The 18,630-nt window shown below is 37.2% G+C and overlaps 1 protein-coding gene and 1 long non-coding RNA gene across 3 annotated transcripts in view; one reads left to right on the forward strand and one right to left on the reverse strand.

The window, feature by feature from the left end:
- LOC149134715 (uncharacterized) overlaps positions 1-7,209 on the reverse strand; it is a 37,081-nt gene extending 29,872 nt beyond the window's left edge. Inside the window, exon 1 of one of the 2 annotated variants that reach the window (XR_016242649.1) lies at positions 3,487-7,209. This is a non-coding gene — a long non-coding RNA (uncharacterized LOC149134715). Of the gene's footprint in view, positions 1-3,451 lie in introns of both variants that reach the window. The other variant, XR_016242650.1, reaches the window with a different exon arrangement.
- Positions 1-16,413, forward strand: part of LOC106874650 (uncharacterized) — a 25,320-nt gene extending 8,907 nt beyond the window's left edge. Inside the window, exons 2-3 of the mRNA XM_014922444.3 lie at positions 13,362-13,489; positions 14,923-16,413. Coding sequence (XP_014777930.1) covers positions 13,362-13,489; positions 14,923-15,191 — 397 coding nt within the window. The 3' untranslated portion in view covers positions 15,192-16,413. The remainder of the gene's footprint in view (positions 1-13,361; positions 13,490-14,922) is intronic.
- The last annotated feature ends 2,217 nt before the right edge of the window (positions 16,414-18,630 follow it).

Genomic DNA, 18,630 nt, shown 5'->3' on the forward strand with positions numbered 1-18,630 from the left:
CGAGAACCAATGGTTTCGTAGAAGGAAAATAATTATTTTAGCTATATCAATGTGATACTTGTTTTAAGAAGAGTGAAAGGCGATGTCGTCCCTCGTAAGATTTGAACTCAGAGAGGTGAGCATATGTTCCGTGAAAGAATTTATTCCGGCGCTCTAATATTTCTATCCAGACATACTCTTTTTTTCTTTTTAGTAGCTACTGTGATGTGTATAATTAGTAACACTTAGTAAAATTTACTAGTTATATATTCGACTTATTTCTACTAGGTTTCTCTGTACGACAACCTCAGTCGAAGTTTTGATAAAACCGAGGGTGTATTAATAAAAAAAAAAAAACATTTCTCAATGTGCTGTGCACCAGACTCGAAACTAAACACACGTAATTGTGAATCAAACTTTCTAACTACAGAGTCATGCCTCAACCTCACTGGACTGTGAGCATGTGGGACGTCTTCGTTATGCTCCTATTCTGGATGGTGTATCGTAACGTTGCGCTTGGCACTTCATTTCCCTTTGACCCAGTCTTCTTAGTGGTAATGAATGCCATCCCGGTGCTGGTGCAGCTCTCTTTCCCTCTAGCTGTCACATCTAGGACAAGAGCGAGGGGATCGAGAAGGTGTCTATGTCTGCTCGTGACTTCATAAACATTTAAAGCAATTACTGAAAGCATGGTGCATTTTACCATGCTATACTAATTCGCGTGTGATGGCGAGCTGTACTGAGAATGGAGGCATTCCAAAAGGGGTCACAATGAATAGCTATCCCTAAATATGAGGAATCTACGGCGGTGGCCTGTCTTTATTAAATGCTTAATTTGTTCATAAACAAAGTTGTTGCTGGTATCATTGTCGTTGTTGTTCTTGTTCTTGTTTAAGCCATGTCTGATTGAACAGACTTATGCTAAAAGGCGTCCCCTGTCACAAATGACAAAGTCATTTACTTTTTTTTTACCGGAATAGACGTAGGTGTATTTGTGTGTGTGTGTGTGTGTGTGTGTGTGTGTGTGTGTGTGTGTGTGTAGTAAGACGTTTGCTTTCCAGCCATGTGGACGCATCTTGGACGCGTGCCTTCTACTATAACCTCTGGCCGATCAAGGTCTTGTAGGCGGATTTGGTAGACGAAAGCTGAAAGAGGCCCATCGAATGTGTGTGTGTGTGTGTGTGTGTGTGTGTGTTAAAACTGCTACTCCATCGGTTACGACGACGAACATTCCAGTTGATTGATCAACAGAACAACCTGTTCATAAGATTAGCTTCCAAATGGCTGAGCACTCCACAGACACGCGTACCCTTAACATAGTTCTCAGGGAAATTGAGCGTGACACAGAATATAACAAGTCTGGCTATTTGAAATACAAGTACAGCGCATTTTTTTGGAGGGGGCAGCTGAGAGGATTAAAGCAATGCGTAATAAAGCGCCTAGCTCAAGGATACGACTCGCCGCTGGGAATCGAACTCACGACCTTACAATCGTGAGCCAAATACCCTAACCACTAAGCCACGCTTAGCGGCTTAGTGTTTATCATGAAAAGTAAAAATCAGGCCGAAATCACGTGATCTGGTAGTCCGAGCAGCGGAAGTAGCGATGATTCTTTATCACTGGCAATAGCTATGATGTGCTTTTATGCCCCAGTTAACCATGTGAGAGTTTTCTCTCTTGGTAAATATTGCTGTATTTGTGTGTTCTAACGCAACTATCCACTTTTAAGTGGTGAATATTTTACCTTTGGGTATTAATACTGCCTCTATCGCTCTCTATATTTTTTATACATGCATACATACATACCTATGTATGTATGTATGTATGTATGTATGTTTGTGTATGTGTGTGTGGATTTGTGTGTGTTACTCGCCAGCGCTTAACAACACGTAAAGTATCGGTTCTACATAAAGAAATCGAATGAATAAGTACCGGGCTTTAAAAATCAACACCAAGGTTGATTTCTTCGCCTATATCCATCCAACTGGTACTTCAGCATGCGTGCAGTCCATGGAATGGAACAAATAACGGATCAGAGTGCACCTCGCAATATATTATTCAATCTTCTTTCCCTTTTAAAGGCGAGTTAATGTGTGATTTGAATGATGATTGGTTGATATTTGCATATCCAGCGATGGTTAATGTTTGTTTAGATTATTGTCAGCCTATCGGTATTTTATGATATTTTTACTGCATTTTATGTCCTGACTTCAAAACCCGTTGGGGTTATATATGCACATGTATAATATATGATATATCAGTATATAATATATTATATATTAACGAGGGAGAGTAAGAAATTATGCGCACTCTTGTTTTTTTCAATGTATTTACAACAAAGCAGGGGATAAGCAAGTTCGTTACTTTTCTGTATAGTCTCCTTCCTTTTCGATGCACTTGGTCCAGCAGTCCACAAGCTTGCGTATTCCCACCAAAAAGAAGGTTTTCGGTTGGTTGAGCAAACATTTATGCACCGTTTCTTTCACATCTTCATCCGTAGGAAATCGACAACCTCGTTAACCATCTTTGAGCGGCCCAAAGATATGATAGTCATAAAGGGGTGAGATCTGGGCTGTAGGCAGGATGTTCCAGCACCTCAAAACCCAGTCGGTTAATGGTTTCAATGGTCTGGGTGGTTGTGTGTGTGTGTGTGTTCATTGTCATGCAACAACAAAACTTTCTTCGACCATAGACTTCCACGTTTGTTGCGAATTGTTGGCTTCAGTTTGTTGGCCAGCAAAGCACTGCATCTTGCACTGTTGATGGTAAACCCCTTTTTCAGAGAATTCGGTTCACCGCTCTTTGTTCTTCTTTGGTTTACATTGCTTGTAAAAAAAAAAAAACTGTAAAGCCAGAAACAAAAATGGCACGATCATGCTCTATTTTCAATTACGTGACCACAATAGCACCAACTATAAGCACGCATGCACAGTAAACAGTGTGACAATAATAAAGATATGCTATGGCGAAAGTGCGGATAATTTTTTACTTCTCTTCGTGTGTGTGTGTGTGTGTGTGTGTATATATATATATATATATATATATATATATATATATATATATATATATATATATATATATATATATACAGCTGAAATTTATAGAAAAACAAAAGACGAAGACAGGTGTATGAACAACAAGTGAATGTATTAGTTTGATGCTGGGGAAAATGAAAAAGTATTTTACATTTCGAGCCAACGCTCTTCAACAGAAAGAAATAAGAGAAAATAATCAGATAGAGAATGAAAAAAACTTGTAGATTTCAGCGGTCCAGCATAGAGGGAGGGGGAGGAGAGAGGGAGTGAGAGAGAGAGAGAGAGAGAGAGAGAGAGAGAGAGAGAGAGAGAGGCAGACAAACAGAAATGTATGTATATAGATAATTAAGATAGATGTATACACACACATACATACATCCATGCACATAGGTAAATGTGCGCGCGCCACACACACACACACACACACACTCTTTTACCTTCGGAGATGAAACATCACAATGATCAACTTTACCCTTTTTTCACTTCCTGGTCGATTAAAACAATTAGCGTTTGCATAATGGGATCGGCTAAATTCATTGTATTTCCTCACCTCGAAATGCGTAGTTGTGTGTCACATCACTGAATATATTAAAGGCCTTTAGAATCCGTTATTGCCGTATTTTTGGTCGTAACCTTTGTTGTTGTTTATTTATTTATTTGCTGTTTAGATACTTCCGTGGTACAGTAGCAAAAGTAAAGTAAAGTTCCTTCCTGAGTCATACTGACTCATAAGAGCCAGTTTCCTGGTTTCCATGGTGCATATACTCCCCACCTGGACGGGACGCCGATCCGTCACAGGAATACTTCCTTTTGCCAGCTGAGTGGACTGGAGCAACGTGAAATGAAGGGTTTTAATCAGGAACACAACACGCCGCCCGGTCCAGGAATCGAAACCACAATCTTATGATCATCAGTCCAACACTCCTAATAACTAAGCAACATGCCTCAACTCTGTGGTACAGTCTTTGTTATTAATACTACTTGCTCATTATTTCTGTAGCCAAATACTACCATGCTTTGAGCAGCAGTTTAACAGAATAAAGTGATTTCACGTGCCGGAATACGAAAAGAATGTTAGTAGTGTTGTCGTTGTTGCTGTTACTGCTCCTGCTATTTATTAATCACTGTTTTATTTATTTACTTATTTAAATTTTACTTCTATATATTATATCTCGGACTGAACAATCCGATATTTGCTGTCATTATTTCCTAATTGAGTAAAGTATGATATGAGGGAGATTTAGCAGCTATTTCTCTTTTGATCAGGTGATCACACGGTGTTTCTCACGCCAATTCAGTGAAGAATGTCTTCTGCGTAGGAGGTGGCAAATGTCGGAAGCAGACACATTGTAAAACAAAACGAATAAAAAGATATTTTTTTCTCAAGAATATTGTAATAACAGGTCAAAGAACTCTGCTCTAGCTTACAAAATAACGAGGTTAAAATAAGTCATGACAATACGTGTATGTCGCCTAGAGTAGAAAAGAATACATTTTCCTTCATTGTTCACGACTTCTCGCCAACATTCCACTAGCTTGTCAATGCCTTGACGGTAAAAATCAGTGGGTCGCAACTCGATGAATTTATCGAGTCACGTTTTCAGTTCCACGTCGCAGGCAACCGAAAAAGGCGATAATCTGAAGGTGTTATGTTTGGAGAATACGGAAGATGCGGCGATAGAACTTCCCAAACGAGCTCTTGGATAGAAATGTTTGGTCAAATTATCTATGTGGGGAGGGGTCGAGCGTTGTCGTGCTGAAGAAGCACGCTGTGCTGTTTTTGAACCTTGCCCATCGAGCGAAGGTAACTGGTGACGGTATCATGAGAGTATCCAATCCACTGGGATGATTCCCAAGTAGATTGGCGTGGATCCTCGTGGATGAGCTCGTTCGATCGATCTTCATTGAACTGTAGAGGCCGAGCGAAGGTAACTGGTGACGGTATCATGAGAGCATCCAATCCACTGGGCTGATTCCCAAGTAGATTGGCGTGGATCCTCGTGGATGAGCTCGTTCGATCGATCTTCATTGAACTGTAGAGGCCGACCGGAATGCAAGCTGTCTGTGAGGCCGAATTCTCGCTTCTTGAAGGGTGAAAAGCATTTCTGCGTAGTTCTTTCAGTAATAACTCTCTATCAGTACACCGTACAAATGTCACAAGCTGACTTGGTAGGTTTGGAACTTTTACTGAAAGTGAAGAGCGCAGATGTCCAGAATGTTCAGTATTTTTCTTCTTTGAGTTCTATCGTCATACATCTGAAGAGGGGTAAAATTCATTCAAAATTTAAAATGATAAACTAAAGCTGCAAAAGAAGAATTAAGCTAAAAAAAAAGACATAAAACACTACCATAATACCTTTAAAAAAATAAGAATAAAATTCTAAATTAGTAGAATGGTTAGTTAGAATGTGAATTAAGAACATACAGGAACATTGACCTACTTTAAGACCAAACAGCAATAAATACCAAACTAGCCGAAGTAAACTACAGGTCACGGGATATATGACTATTTATAGTAATGCTAACACCTCATATAGGGATAATTTTTGGTTATAGTCTCTTCAGATGATATCCGAACAGCAGCAATAAACAACCCTGATGAAGTTGCACCGATCATTAACACCAAGATGCACACTTAACAGTGTGCAGCGGCTTGCAGCGGAAACGCGCATAGGTCTAAATGAACAACGATGTAAATAATAGTATGATAAAACTTGAATGTGCAAATATCCGTTCTCCCGATCTTCATTAATTTTATTATCTTTTCAACGGAAACTATGTAGTTCTTATAAGGTCATTCGAATTTATCACGTAAGGATTAACCAAGTATAATAAACTTTAACTAACTTGAATTTTATTAACACTCACCGTGGCTAGCTGGCATTGAGAACCGATAAGAGCTAAAACGGTAACCGCCAGGATTATATTGGTTCATCTTGTAAATGATGCGTTTTTTTCTCAATTGCATGAACTAAAAGTTGGAGAGGGACGGGATAAACTACCTGCATCAATTTTTTATAAAAGCAGGTAGTAATTTTACCTTGTCCTTATTCTTAGTGTAAGTTTTGAAGAGTGCAGTTAAATTTTAACAGTTATTTTTAAAAACTATAATGGAAGTGACAAAGGATCATGTTCGGCATATTTTTCTTTATGAGTTCAATAAAGGCAACAACGCAACGGAAAGTGTGAGGAATATTAATGCAGTATATGGGGATCAGTTAATAAGCGTAAGCCAATGTCAACGGTAGTTCCAGAAATTCCGAGTCGGAAACTACAGCCTAGAAGATGATCCTCGTCCTGGAAGATATGTAGAGCTTGACGCAGACGTCCCGCAAACTCCGGTGGAACAAAATCCCAACGTAACTGTTGAGGAATTAGCAGAGAAGCTTGGATTTGGTTATTCAACCATTCATCGACACCTGCGTGCCATCGGAAAAGTCAGCAAATTGAGTCAATGGGTTCCTCACAAAATTTCTGTGTCTAATCGCGCGTAGAGAGTGAATGTGTGCTCTTCTTTGCTGTCTCGTCTCACGAATGAACCTGTTTTGGACCGAATAGAGACTGGTGACGAGAAATGAGTTATCTATAAAAATGTCAAGCGCCGAAGACAGCGGGTAGGGAAAGGAGAAACACACGCACTCCAGGCTAAAGAAGGTCCTCACCCACGTAAGGTGTTGTTATCTGTTTGGTAGGATATGAAAGATTTAGTCCATTTTGAACTTTTAAACCCAAGCGAAACGAGAACAAAGGAGATCTACTGCGAGCAGCTTCAGCGGCCTAAGTCAGCGATAGAAGAAAATCGACCATCTTTGGTTTCAAGACGAAAAGTGTTCTTCCATCAGGAAAGTGCTTCACTGCATACAACGAGGCTGACATTCCAAAGGCTGGAACATTTTAAATGGGAAACGATGTTCCACCAACCATATTTGCTGGACATTGCCCAATGTGATTATTATTTATTCCGCAGATTTCAAAATCATTTGGACGGAAAAAAATATGAAGACGAGGTCAGAACAGTACTGCAGAAGTATTTTTCGTCACGGTCAAGTGAATTTTGGAAGAGGAGTCTTGCAAATCGACCAGATAGATGGAAGAGCATTGTAGTAGAAAATGGAGGAGAGTATATTTTAGATTAAAAAAGAACTTTGTTTATCTTAATTTTGAGAAATAACAGAAGTGTAAAAAACCCGCAATATTTATATCCATCGAAACCATTATTGGAAATATATATATATATATATATATATATATATATATATATATAAAGAAAGTTAGGGGTTGTGAGTCCAATCCACTAAGGGATAATATATATCCAATATACTGCCGGATGTATATGTTAAAGTATGCATATATATGTGAGTTTTTACGGTTTTTATATGTTTATATTTGGATATTTTAAATTAACCTTATGAACTTTATAAAATCTCTGAAGAGGCCGAGAGAATCACCCATGTACCTCTATTTCATCAATTTCATGTATTAATTACTTCAGCCTACTGGAGTTATATAGATAGCATGAGGCATCTCACTACTAGACTGAAACAGCTGTAAGTCATTATCTCATTATCTGTCACTATATGTCCTTTTTTAATTACTGATATGACATAATATGTCGCATGTGTTTGTATATTGTTATTATTGTCCTTTTAGTAAATAAATAAACAAGTAAATTGACACAATAAAATGTCTGCAAGTTAATGAATACCACCTATTCCCTTCCATTTTCTTATTGTTATATATATATATATATATATATATATATATATATATATATACGTACACACACACACACATAAATATGTATGCGCGTACAACGTAGGTGCATATGCCCTTACATATAAGCATGCTTTCATTTTATATATATGTATGTATGTGTGTGTATGTATATTTTGTATGAATGTATGCATATATGTATCTATATGTATGTATGTATATATATATATATATATATATATATATATATATATATATATATATATATATATATATATATATATATATATATATATATATATATATATATATATATATAAACAAATAGTAAATGAGTATATGCATATATACGTACAGGTATGTGCATACCGACATCCACCTGTATGTATAGGTGCATATCTGGGTACAGGACATTGCAAACAAACGTAGACGAGAACACACGAGCCACATAGAGAACATTCTACTTCATCAGCTACCCACGTTTTAACACCGGCGTTTCGACGAGCTTGGGCAGGACGCATCGTTAAAACGGCTCGTCCCATGGATCGCAAATTAAATTTGTATACGCAAATTAAATCTAGTCATGGAGGAATGTAGTGGCGGACAAAAAACAAGACAGGAAAACAAGCAGAAAAGGCTTTACGGCCAGACGAGAAAAATTATGTGTGTATGAACGCGATGAGGCACGAACTTGAGAGGGACAAAGTGGTGCGTGCGTTGCTTGGCGAAAGCCAAGGAAGGAAAGGATTATTGACCGGAAGCATGTGACCATGCCGGTAGAGAGAGTGGTAGAGGGAGAAACAAAGGGAGGAAGTAGAAGAATAGGTGAGCAACAGGGGAAAAGAGAAAGAGAGGAAATACGAGGGGGAAAAAAGAGATACGTAGTAGTAACAGAGGAAGAACGAGAGGGGTAAAGCGAGGTACGTAGTAGTAAAGAGGAAGAACGAGAGGGGGAAAAAGAAAGAGAAAGAGAAAGAGATAGAGTAGCGTCGGAGGATATGAGTTTACGAAAACTACTTACAGTTGGAAGGCGCTGCGTTCAATCATGTAAAAACAAATAGTAAATGAGTATATGCATATATACGTACAGGTATGTGCATACCGACATCCACCTGTATGTATAGGTGCATATCTGGGGTACAGGACATTGCAAACAAACGTAGACGAGAACACACGAGCCACATAGAGAACATTCTACTTCATTAGCTACCCACGTTTTAACACCGGCGTTTCGACGAGCTTGGGCAGGACGCATCGTTAAAACGGCACGTTCCATGGATCGCAGATTAAATTTGTATACGCAAATTAAATCTAGCCATGGAGGAATGTAGTGGCGGACAAAAAACAAGACAGGAAAACAAACAGAAAAGGCTTTACGGCCAGACGAGAAAAATTATGTGTATGAACGCGATGAGGCACGAACTTGAGAGGGACAAAGTGGTGCGTGCATTGCTTGGCGAGATATGTGATGTGTTTTATATATGTATATGAGTGTGTGTGTGTGTGTGTGTGTGTGTGTGTGTGTGTGTGTGTGTGTGTGTGTGTGTGTGTGTGTGTGTGTGTGTGTGTGTGCGCGCTTAGATTTATGTGTGTATTCATGCATATATGTAAACTTAAATATTTGCGGATGTGCCATGAATGTATTTATATGAATATTTATACGTATCTCTGACTGGGTTTGTGGGTTGGAGTATGTGTAGGGTGGGGAGGTTTGAGCGAGGCGTCGGTTCTGAAGGCACATCAGATGAAATAAAGGAAAAGGAATTGGGCTTTCACAAAAGAGATACGTATGTCGTGGGAAAGTTGTTCATCTACAATTGCTATACTCAGTTACACACACACAAATACACACAGTCACGCGCGCGCATGCACACACATGTATGTATAATCTAACTTATTTCCCTTTTGTCCAACATTTTAGACTATCTCACATTGTTTGAGATGTATCTACACAATATATAGCAACATCAGGCACACGGCCTCGCACACACACTTGCATACACCCCCCGCACACACACATACATACACAAACACTCACACTCACACAAACACATACGCGCACACAGAAATCATATAAAATAGCCATCTTTGTATGATACTCAATGTATATATTCCGATGGCAGTCTATTTACTGTGGTTTTCGAGATAAAATCCTGTATGATCGTGCTGTGTTTAAAAACACAATATACATCAGAGGCAGACGTAAAAGGTATATATTCTATACTTTTGCAAGCTGTAAAGAATATTTGTTGTTATTGATGAAATGACGGCGACCCTTACCCACGTCTTCAGCATTGTCCATCCTCTGTCATCGTTGTTGTTGTTGGCACTCCGTCGCTTACGACGTCGAGGGTTCCAGTTGAACCAATCAACGGAACAGCCTGCTCGTGAAATTAACGTGCAAGTGGCTGAGCACTCCACAGACACGTGTACCCTTAACGTAGTTCTCGGGGATATTCAGCGTGACACAGTGTGACAAGGCTGGCCCTTTGAAATGCAGGTACAACAGAAACAGGAAGAAAGAGTGAGAGAAAGTTGTGGTGAAAGAGTACAGCAGGGTTCGCCACCATACCCTGCCGGAGCCTCGTAGAGCTTTAGGTGTTTTCGTTCAATAAATCGAAACCGCAATCCTATGACCGCGAGTCCGCTGCCCTAACCACTGGACCATTGCGCCTCCTCCTCTGTCATCACAGATATAGAAACATAAAATTCAGTTTATGCTTAATTGTTGACTACCTAAATAAACTGGCTTAGAAAAAGTTAAATAAGGCTTCTGATATTTATGGAAACTAACCGAAGCATTGGATTGCTTGAATATTGGTCCATTACCTATAGAATTACACACTTAAGGAGCACAACTTTCAGAAATGATAAGCAAATACAAAATAGTGCAGAAACGTTAGCACGCCGGGTGAAATGTCTAGCGCCGAGGTCGACTTCGCCTTTCATCCTTTTCAGGGACGATAAATTAAGTACCAGTTGCGACTGGCCTCCTCCCCAAAAATTTCGGGCTTTGTGCCTAGAGTAGAAAAGTATATTAGTGATATTAGTAAATATTTCGTAGATCTAATGAGAACACTGCACTCACACGCATATCCAAACACATGTGTCTATGTTCATACCTGTGTGTTTATGTATGTGTGTGTGTGTGTGAGAGAAAGAGAGAGATAGAGAGAGTAAGAGCGCGTGTATGTGTGTGTGCGTATGTGTACGTATGTGTACGTATATATGTATGTGCATACATACGTATATATTGATGGGTGTATATTTATACGTATATGTATGTGTGTGTGTGTGTGTGCATGTATATATATATGTATATATATATATATATATATATATATATATATATATATATATATATATATTCTTGTACTTGTTTCAGTCATCTGACTGCAGCCATGCTGGAGCACCGCCTTTTTTAGTCGAGCAAATCGACTCCAGGACTTATTCTTTGTAAGCCTAGTACCTATTCTATTGGTCTCTCTTTTGCCGAACCGCTAAGTTACAGGAATGTAAATACACTAACATCGGTTGTCAAGCGATGTTGGGGGGACAAACACAAACACACACATGTATATATATATATATATATATATATATATATATACATATACATATAATACAAATAATATATAAGTATATGCATATATACGTACATGTATGTACATACCTACATCTATATGTATATATAGATGCATATCTGGGTACAGGACGTTGCAAGAAAACGTGGACAAAATGATAAACAGAGTACAGAAAACACACAGGCTACATAGAGAACATTTCCTTCATCAGCTGCCACCATTCTAAAACTAAGCGTTTCGAAGAGTTAGGGCAGGACGCATTGTTAGAATGGCTCTTCCCACGGACCACAAATTAAATTTGTAACGTGGAGGAATGTAGTGGCGGACAGAAAACAAGACAGGAAAACGAAACAGTGAAAATAAACAAGAAAGGCTATACGGCCAGACGTGAAAAAAATATGTGTATACTGAACGCTGTGAAGCAACGAACTGGAAGGAAGCGGGACGAAGAATGTTCGTGTGCGTGCTTGGCGATAGCCAAGATAAGAAAGGAAGTAGGGCTGGACACATGTGACCAGCGAGGGGTAAGGAGAAAGAGTGGTAGAGGGAGAAAAAGGGGAGGAAGTAGAATATAGGTGAGCAACGAGAGACAGGGAGGAAGAGAGAGATATAGTAGTGAAGGGGAGAGGCGAAGAACAACAGAAGGAAGAACGAGAGGGGGAGAAAGATACAAAGATAGACAGAGTCGCGTCAGAAATATAAAGTCAAAACTTACTTGCAAGAATGACGTGTAAACAGTTTCCGTCTCTCAAATCTACTTACAAGTCTTTGATCGGCCCGTGGCTATAGTGGAAGACACTTGCTCAAGGTGCCACGAAGTGGAACTGAACCGGAATCATATGGTTGGTAAGCAAGCTACTTACCCCACAGTCAATATATATATATATATATATATATATATATAAGGTATATGATTTAAGCTATAAAACGAAATTCGACAAATCCAATCATTTTTTTCGTAAATGGAGGAGGTTAGATGTTAATATGGAATAAATTATGTTTTATTCATTTCGTTATCCGATAGTTTCGTACAGAAAGACAATAAATTCATTTTAAGAATATGAGTTGTCAAAGAGTACTCATCAGTAACACAATAAGAAAAAATAATAAAACTAAATAAAGAAAAAAGGGGGACTTTAGAATTACATAGGTATGGTGTTCTTACTAATTTTTGTAGTGTGTAACTGTTCTTGGAGTCATGTCTATCTAAAACACGATTCTTGAGTTGTGTCTATTTAAAACACGACTCAATATAACTTGGCTCTGTGATCCATTTCGATAAGTGGCCGGCCTACTGTTGCTTAAAGAATATCGGCTATCAGCCCAAAACCGTCAATCATCAAGTGAATTAGGTGGACCCAACTTCAGGAGCTCATATACAAGCTATTGAGCGATCGTGGCTTGATGCCTAGATTGGAATACTCAAGAAAAAAAGAGGCGTATCTACTCAACATTTCTATCACATTTAGATCATTATTGTTTGGAAATTGCTCAGGAAAAACGATGACTTTTTCATTGCTATTTTAAATGGTATCAGATCAGTTTACAAACATTAAAATCAACATTTGATGAATTTTTATTTTGTATTATAAGGTATTAATGATTTTTTAATAAATTTTACACTATAAACTGTTTATTTTGCTTCTTTCTTTTTGTAGAATAAAAGTTTTATGATTTTTAACATATTTCACATTACCAACAGTTGGTAGTTATCATACTATAGTAGCATCAAAAATCTTTTGTTTTACTCGTATTTTGACGGTTTTTCCGAGACATATTTCAATAACTGAATGAAAAAGAGAGCTTTCGATGGCAAATTCTAAAACCTAATACATGCGAAATCATACAAGGAATAAAGTTTCACAAATAGCAAATTCAGATCTATTTTGGACTCTACATTCCAATCCTGGTAGCAAACATTAACTTCACCAGACTATCGTGACTAACCAGATATTACTACGTAACTCTCATCGAGAGAAATTAAACAATTGACTCTATAAAACAACTAAACAAAATAAATAAATAAATGAATAACAATTTTTCTTTGCAGTCTCACTGATTCACGTGATGGAGGGTACAGTCTCAGTGATTCACGTGATGGAACGTACACCAAAAACAAAACAGCATCGTATTCAGGAAGTACCTCCTCAGTGAAAGCTAAAGTTCAACGCCATCTTTGTATGTATGCGTTTTCTTTTAAGACTTTACAGAACAATGCATCTTATTGAGTATTATTTGAGTGAGTGAGTGTTTCTAAAATGTTCACGTCTGATGACGGGTGTTTGGTTTATTGGAATACCAATGAAGCTCCAACCTCATGTAGTTTCTAGTCAACACTGACCTCTCCAACCTCAGACTTCTTCCAGGTATTTTCATCATCACTCGAATTCTGCAGCATTCTATTCGGTGAATTGTACTGAGATTGACTCAATGAATTATATTCCTTCTGAGTATGATTTTAATTCAGTGTTAAAAACCAACAAAGCACAAAATCTTTGTTTTACTAGGATGATAAACGAGCAATGTTGTTCTTTACGGCTTTCTTAAAGTCGATACAAGACTGAAACGAAATTAGTCAAAACAGAAATTGAGATTGCTCACCGTCTCGGTTATATCAATATAACACGTTTGAGACAAGGAATACCACCGATTAGGTGGAGACATTTTAGTGTGTCAAAACAAACCATCTACCTACGTTTTATTATGAAACTGCTTCTTACTTTGTTAATGCCTTTAGTAAAAAAAATTCCACTGTTAATTATAAAATAGTTGCAATTTACCGTGTCAATGTGGTGTTGAACGCTCCACAAACCTAATAGACAATGAATTATATCCTTTTACTGGGGATATAATATCCTTTCTATTATAGATACAAGGCCTGAAATTATGCAGTAGTGGTGGTGCTAGTCGATTTCATCAAACCCAGTACTCATGTTATTGATCCCGAAAGATAAAAAACGAGTCGACCTCGGTGGAATTTGAACCCAGAACGTAAAGACAGGGGAAATGCCGCTAGACATTTTGCGTGGCGTGCTAACGATTCTGCCGCGTCACCGCCTTCACTTGGATCATAATATATAAACATTTGGTTCTCACCGGTTAAATTCGCCTTTCTGTGAAAAGTCACAACTTATAAGTAAAGCTGCTCATTCTTATAAGAAGTGAGTACAATGTACATTTAGTGAGGCAAGGCTGAGTTTTAACCTTAGCATGGCTATTATCTCGGAGAGGTATGCTGTTCGAGGGCTTGATTTTTCATAGATACTCGTAAGGAAAGACACTTCAGTAGTGTTCAATACGTACACAATTTTTGCTTCTACGGCCATCGACACCATTTTGGGGGGAAATTGCTGCTGCTATCATATTCACCAGATAAAACGAAGCCAATGCCTGTTTGGCAATCAAAATAGCAGGATTGACACAAACTCACATTTCTAAAATGTTCACGTCTGATGACGGGTGTTTGTGCCTGAAATACATAAAGATTGCTCAACTTTCTTTTTTTGCCTTGTTTGAAGTTCTCCTTCTTTGTTATTTGTTCTTTTACTTCTATAACTGTATTTCTGATTTAAAATATGAACCTTTAAGGCTGATTTTTGTTTTATTTTCAGCGTCAACACCCAATTCTCCGGAACCTAATTTAGAAATTCCAAGAGATGGAAGCCTCTTATCTTTTCCAACAAAAGACATTGTAACAATACTGATTTGTCTAAATATAGATCCTGGGGTCATAAACCGCGTTAATAAGATGCGTCTCAATGGTAAAAAATTATCTGCTTTGTCAAATGAAGATCTGAAAGAGTTAGGCATAGATAATCCCATCATAAAATATTTCCGGGACAGAACTAAATTGAAATCAAAATCTCATTTCATGTTATAACGAAAAAATAGAAAGTCAGAACAGAACTAGTTGACTAAATAGGGAAACAGAATACCATTTTCCGAATACTAATAAGAGAATGCCGGGCAGAGATTTCCCTAATTCGTATTCGGTGATGCTATGTATGCTTGATAAAATTACTTAACTCTTGTTGTTTTCTAACCCACTTTCCTGAAGAACTTGTATTCTGAAATGGTTCAACTCTTTGCTGCAAGCAATGAGTGGTTTGTATAATATACAAATGTTTCGTTAATTATTAGTAACAAATGCAAGTCCTTCTATAAGCAAAATCCCCTATAGACCAACGTTCTATCAGTGGTGAAGGGATAAATCTCATGCGTTTAGTTATAAAAACTGGGATAACCCCATTTCTCGTCAGCATTTATCACTGATGTAAAGGAAAAGTAAAAGCGCTGGATAATTTCTGCTTGAATACTGACGATTTGTGTATTTGTATATTCATGTTAATTAAAATGCTTTTGTTAAACGAAAGAGAAATCACAACGAAGGCTTGTAATATTTGTCAAATTATAAAGTCTCATCAATAAAATGTTATTAACCTTAACGTATCTGGATTAATCAAAAACAAGAACAAAAATTTGCTATTTTATCATTCGGCTTTCTGTCACGCTTTCATATCGGACAGAACACCAGGATGATGAAGTTTACAATCAGATCCAAAATCACTATACAGGCATACGTCAACTTGCGTCGGTAATTAGTCCGAAGAGATACATTACTCGAAAAATGATTATAACACGAAAGATTATAAGTTCGTTTTTTTTAGCTTACATCTGTTTTAATAAATGGTTTGTACATAGTTTCATTCATATTTTGATTTTCCACTCCAGTATTGGTTTTTAGGTGTTTGTTTAATTTTTATCCTTTTATATATATTCACAAAGACCGACATAAATTCGGATAAATCGAATAAAGTTGAGATTTATTTTATTCCATTAATTTCTTTAAGAAAAAAAACATGTAAAGTCGAAAAAGTTGTAACTCAAAACGACGTGAGTTGGGTATATCTGTATTTCGATTGCTTTGCGCTTATCCCCTTTTCAATTAGAATTTTTTTTACTAAAAAATCCGACACAAGAATATTAAATTCGTTTAAGATTAACACACTGTTTGCATTCTATTCATTTCAATATTTCATTTTTACTTCCATTTGTACTTCTCATTTTCAACAATATTTGAATAAAAAACATATAATACGATTCGCAATGGTGATGTTCCTTTGTGTTTTAACAAACATGTAAAGTCACAACCGTAGATAAATGAACTTAGAAAAAGTTCTCCTCATTTCTAATGTTATATGCATAAAACACATTGACTGGTACAAAAACAATCAATATACAGTATTTTGATAATTCGATTCCGATATACTCAAGAGCTTAATTTCAATTTGTACATAATTTTGTTCTCTTACTTTTTAGACATTAATGAACGTTGCGTATTCTTTTTGACAGGGCTGAGCGGTTTAAAGTAAATATAAGATGAATTTATCATAAAACTAAACCGTAAGATAGATAGAAATACAAGTACTAACTTAATGAAATGAGCACGATAATTTTAATTAAGATAATATTCGTGTCGATGATGGAAGAAGTAAGTATTATTACACAATGTTCGTATCAAAGTCAAGGGTAATAACTCAAAATTATATTCTAGAATTTTCAGATAATTTAAATTGGAGATTGGTAATGTGGTGAAAGAGGAGATAATTTAATGTTTAGCATCTGTAGGAACAAGTTTTTGTCTTATTAGAACTCATCAGGGAAGTATTGACAATCACGTACGTCCTAGATTACTCGGAAGATAGTAACATAGATGCATATGTAGAATAATTACATACACAGATGTGAGATAACAAGACACAACCCAAGGGAGATAACCCAGCGATATTATCCTGAAAAATATCACTATTTTAATTAGTCAAGGTGGCGAGCTAGCAGACTCGTTAGCCCGCCAGGCTAAATGGTTAGTGGTATTTCGCCCGTCGCTACGTTCTGAGTTCAAATTCCACGGAGGTCGACTTTGCCTTTCATCCTTTCAGGCTGGATAAGTTAACTACCAGTTGAACACTCAAAGCGATGTAATCGACACATCCCCTCCCACAAAATGCCTGTCCTTGTGGCAAAATTTGAAACGAGATCAAACTAGTATCGATTAACCGTTTGATAACAGCCCACTTGAGATTGTCTTTCTTGTTTTAAAACGATTTAAATAAATATTTCCCATCAAAAGAGGATTAAATCAATTAAAGGCAAGTGAGACAAAAGAAAAAAAATTGAAATAGTTCGATATCATTCTATTACTACGAAGGTGACGAGCTGACAGAATGTTAGCACGCCGGTTGAACTGCTTCGCGGTATAACGGCTCTGTGAATTATTGTGAATACTGTTGTGTTACTTTTTTTCATTCTTGCATATTATCATTTTATTTTAATTACCCCGATTTTATGTTTGCGTTTTGTACTGTTTTTATGTTTTGTGATGTCTTAAAAATTCTATGTATAGCCCTTTATGGGTAATAAAGAAATCGGTATTTCGTCTGTCTTTATGTTCTGAGTTCAAATTCCACCGAGGTCGACTTTGCCTTTCATCCTTTCGGGGTCGATAAATTAAGTACCAGTTGCGTACTGGAGTCGATCTAATCGGCTCTCCTCCTCCCCCAAAATTTCGGGTCTTGTGCCTAGAGTAGAAAAGAATGGTTATCACGCCAGGCAAAATTCTTAGCAGTATTTCGTTTCGTCTTTACGTTCTGAGTTGAAATTCCACCGAGGTAGTTTTTGTCATTCATCCTTTCGGGGTCGATAAAATAAGTTGAGTATAAGGGTCGATCTAATCGACTTACCCCCCCCCCCCCCCCCCACTTCTCGAACTTGTTAGGTTTGCGCTAAAATTTGATAGCATTATTCTAATACTGCAAACAGGCAGTATTATTTTATTTTATCATTATTATTATTTTTTTTTTTTTTTTGCAATTCTTTATGCTTAAAAATTTATTTTCTTGTATATATTAACGAATATGTTGTAAAACATATTTTTGAAAAAAGTTGATGTATTTGAAAACCAGATAAAGACAAGAAGAGATTCTTCCGATGTTCACCGCCAAAATAATGAGGCGACAACCTAGTAGAATCGTAAATGCGTTAGGAGGAAAAGCTCTACGATATTTGTTTCCGTTATTTACGTTCTGAGTTTAAATCCCGCCGAGTTCAATTTTGCTTTTCAGCTTTTGAGAGTTGATGAAATAAATTGCCATTGAAGAACAAGGATTGATGGTACCAAGTAACCGACTCTGCTTAAAATCGCTGACCTTGCATCTAAATTAGAAGCAATTACAAAACAAAGTAATTACATTTGACCCAATATTAATCCAGAGGTTAAGGCGGCGAGCGGGCAGAATTGTTAGCACACCCTTGCAAAATAC

This window comes from Octopus bimaculoides, chromosome 7 (assembly GCF_046866305.1).
Source record: "Octopus bimaculoides isolate indiv1 chromosome 7, ASM4686630v1, whole genome shotgun sequence".
Classification (NCBI taxonomy): Eukaryota; Metazoa; Mollusca; class Cephalopoda; order Octopoda; family Octopodidae; genus Octopus; species Octopus bimaculoides.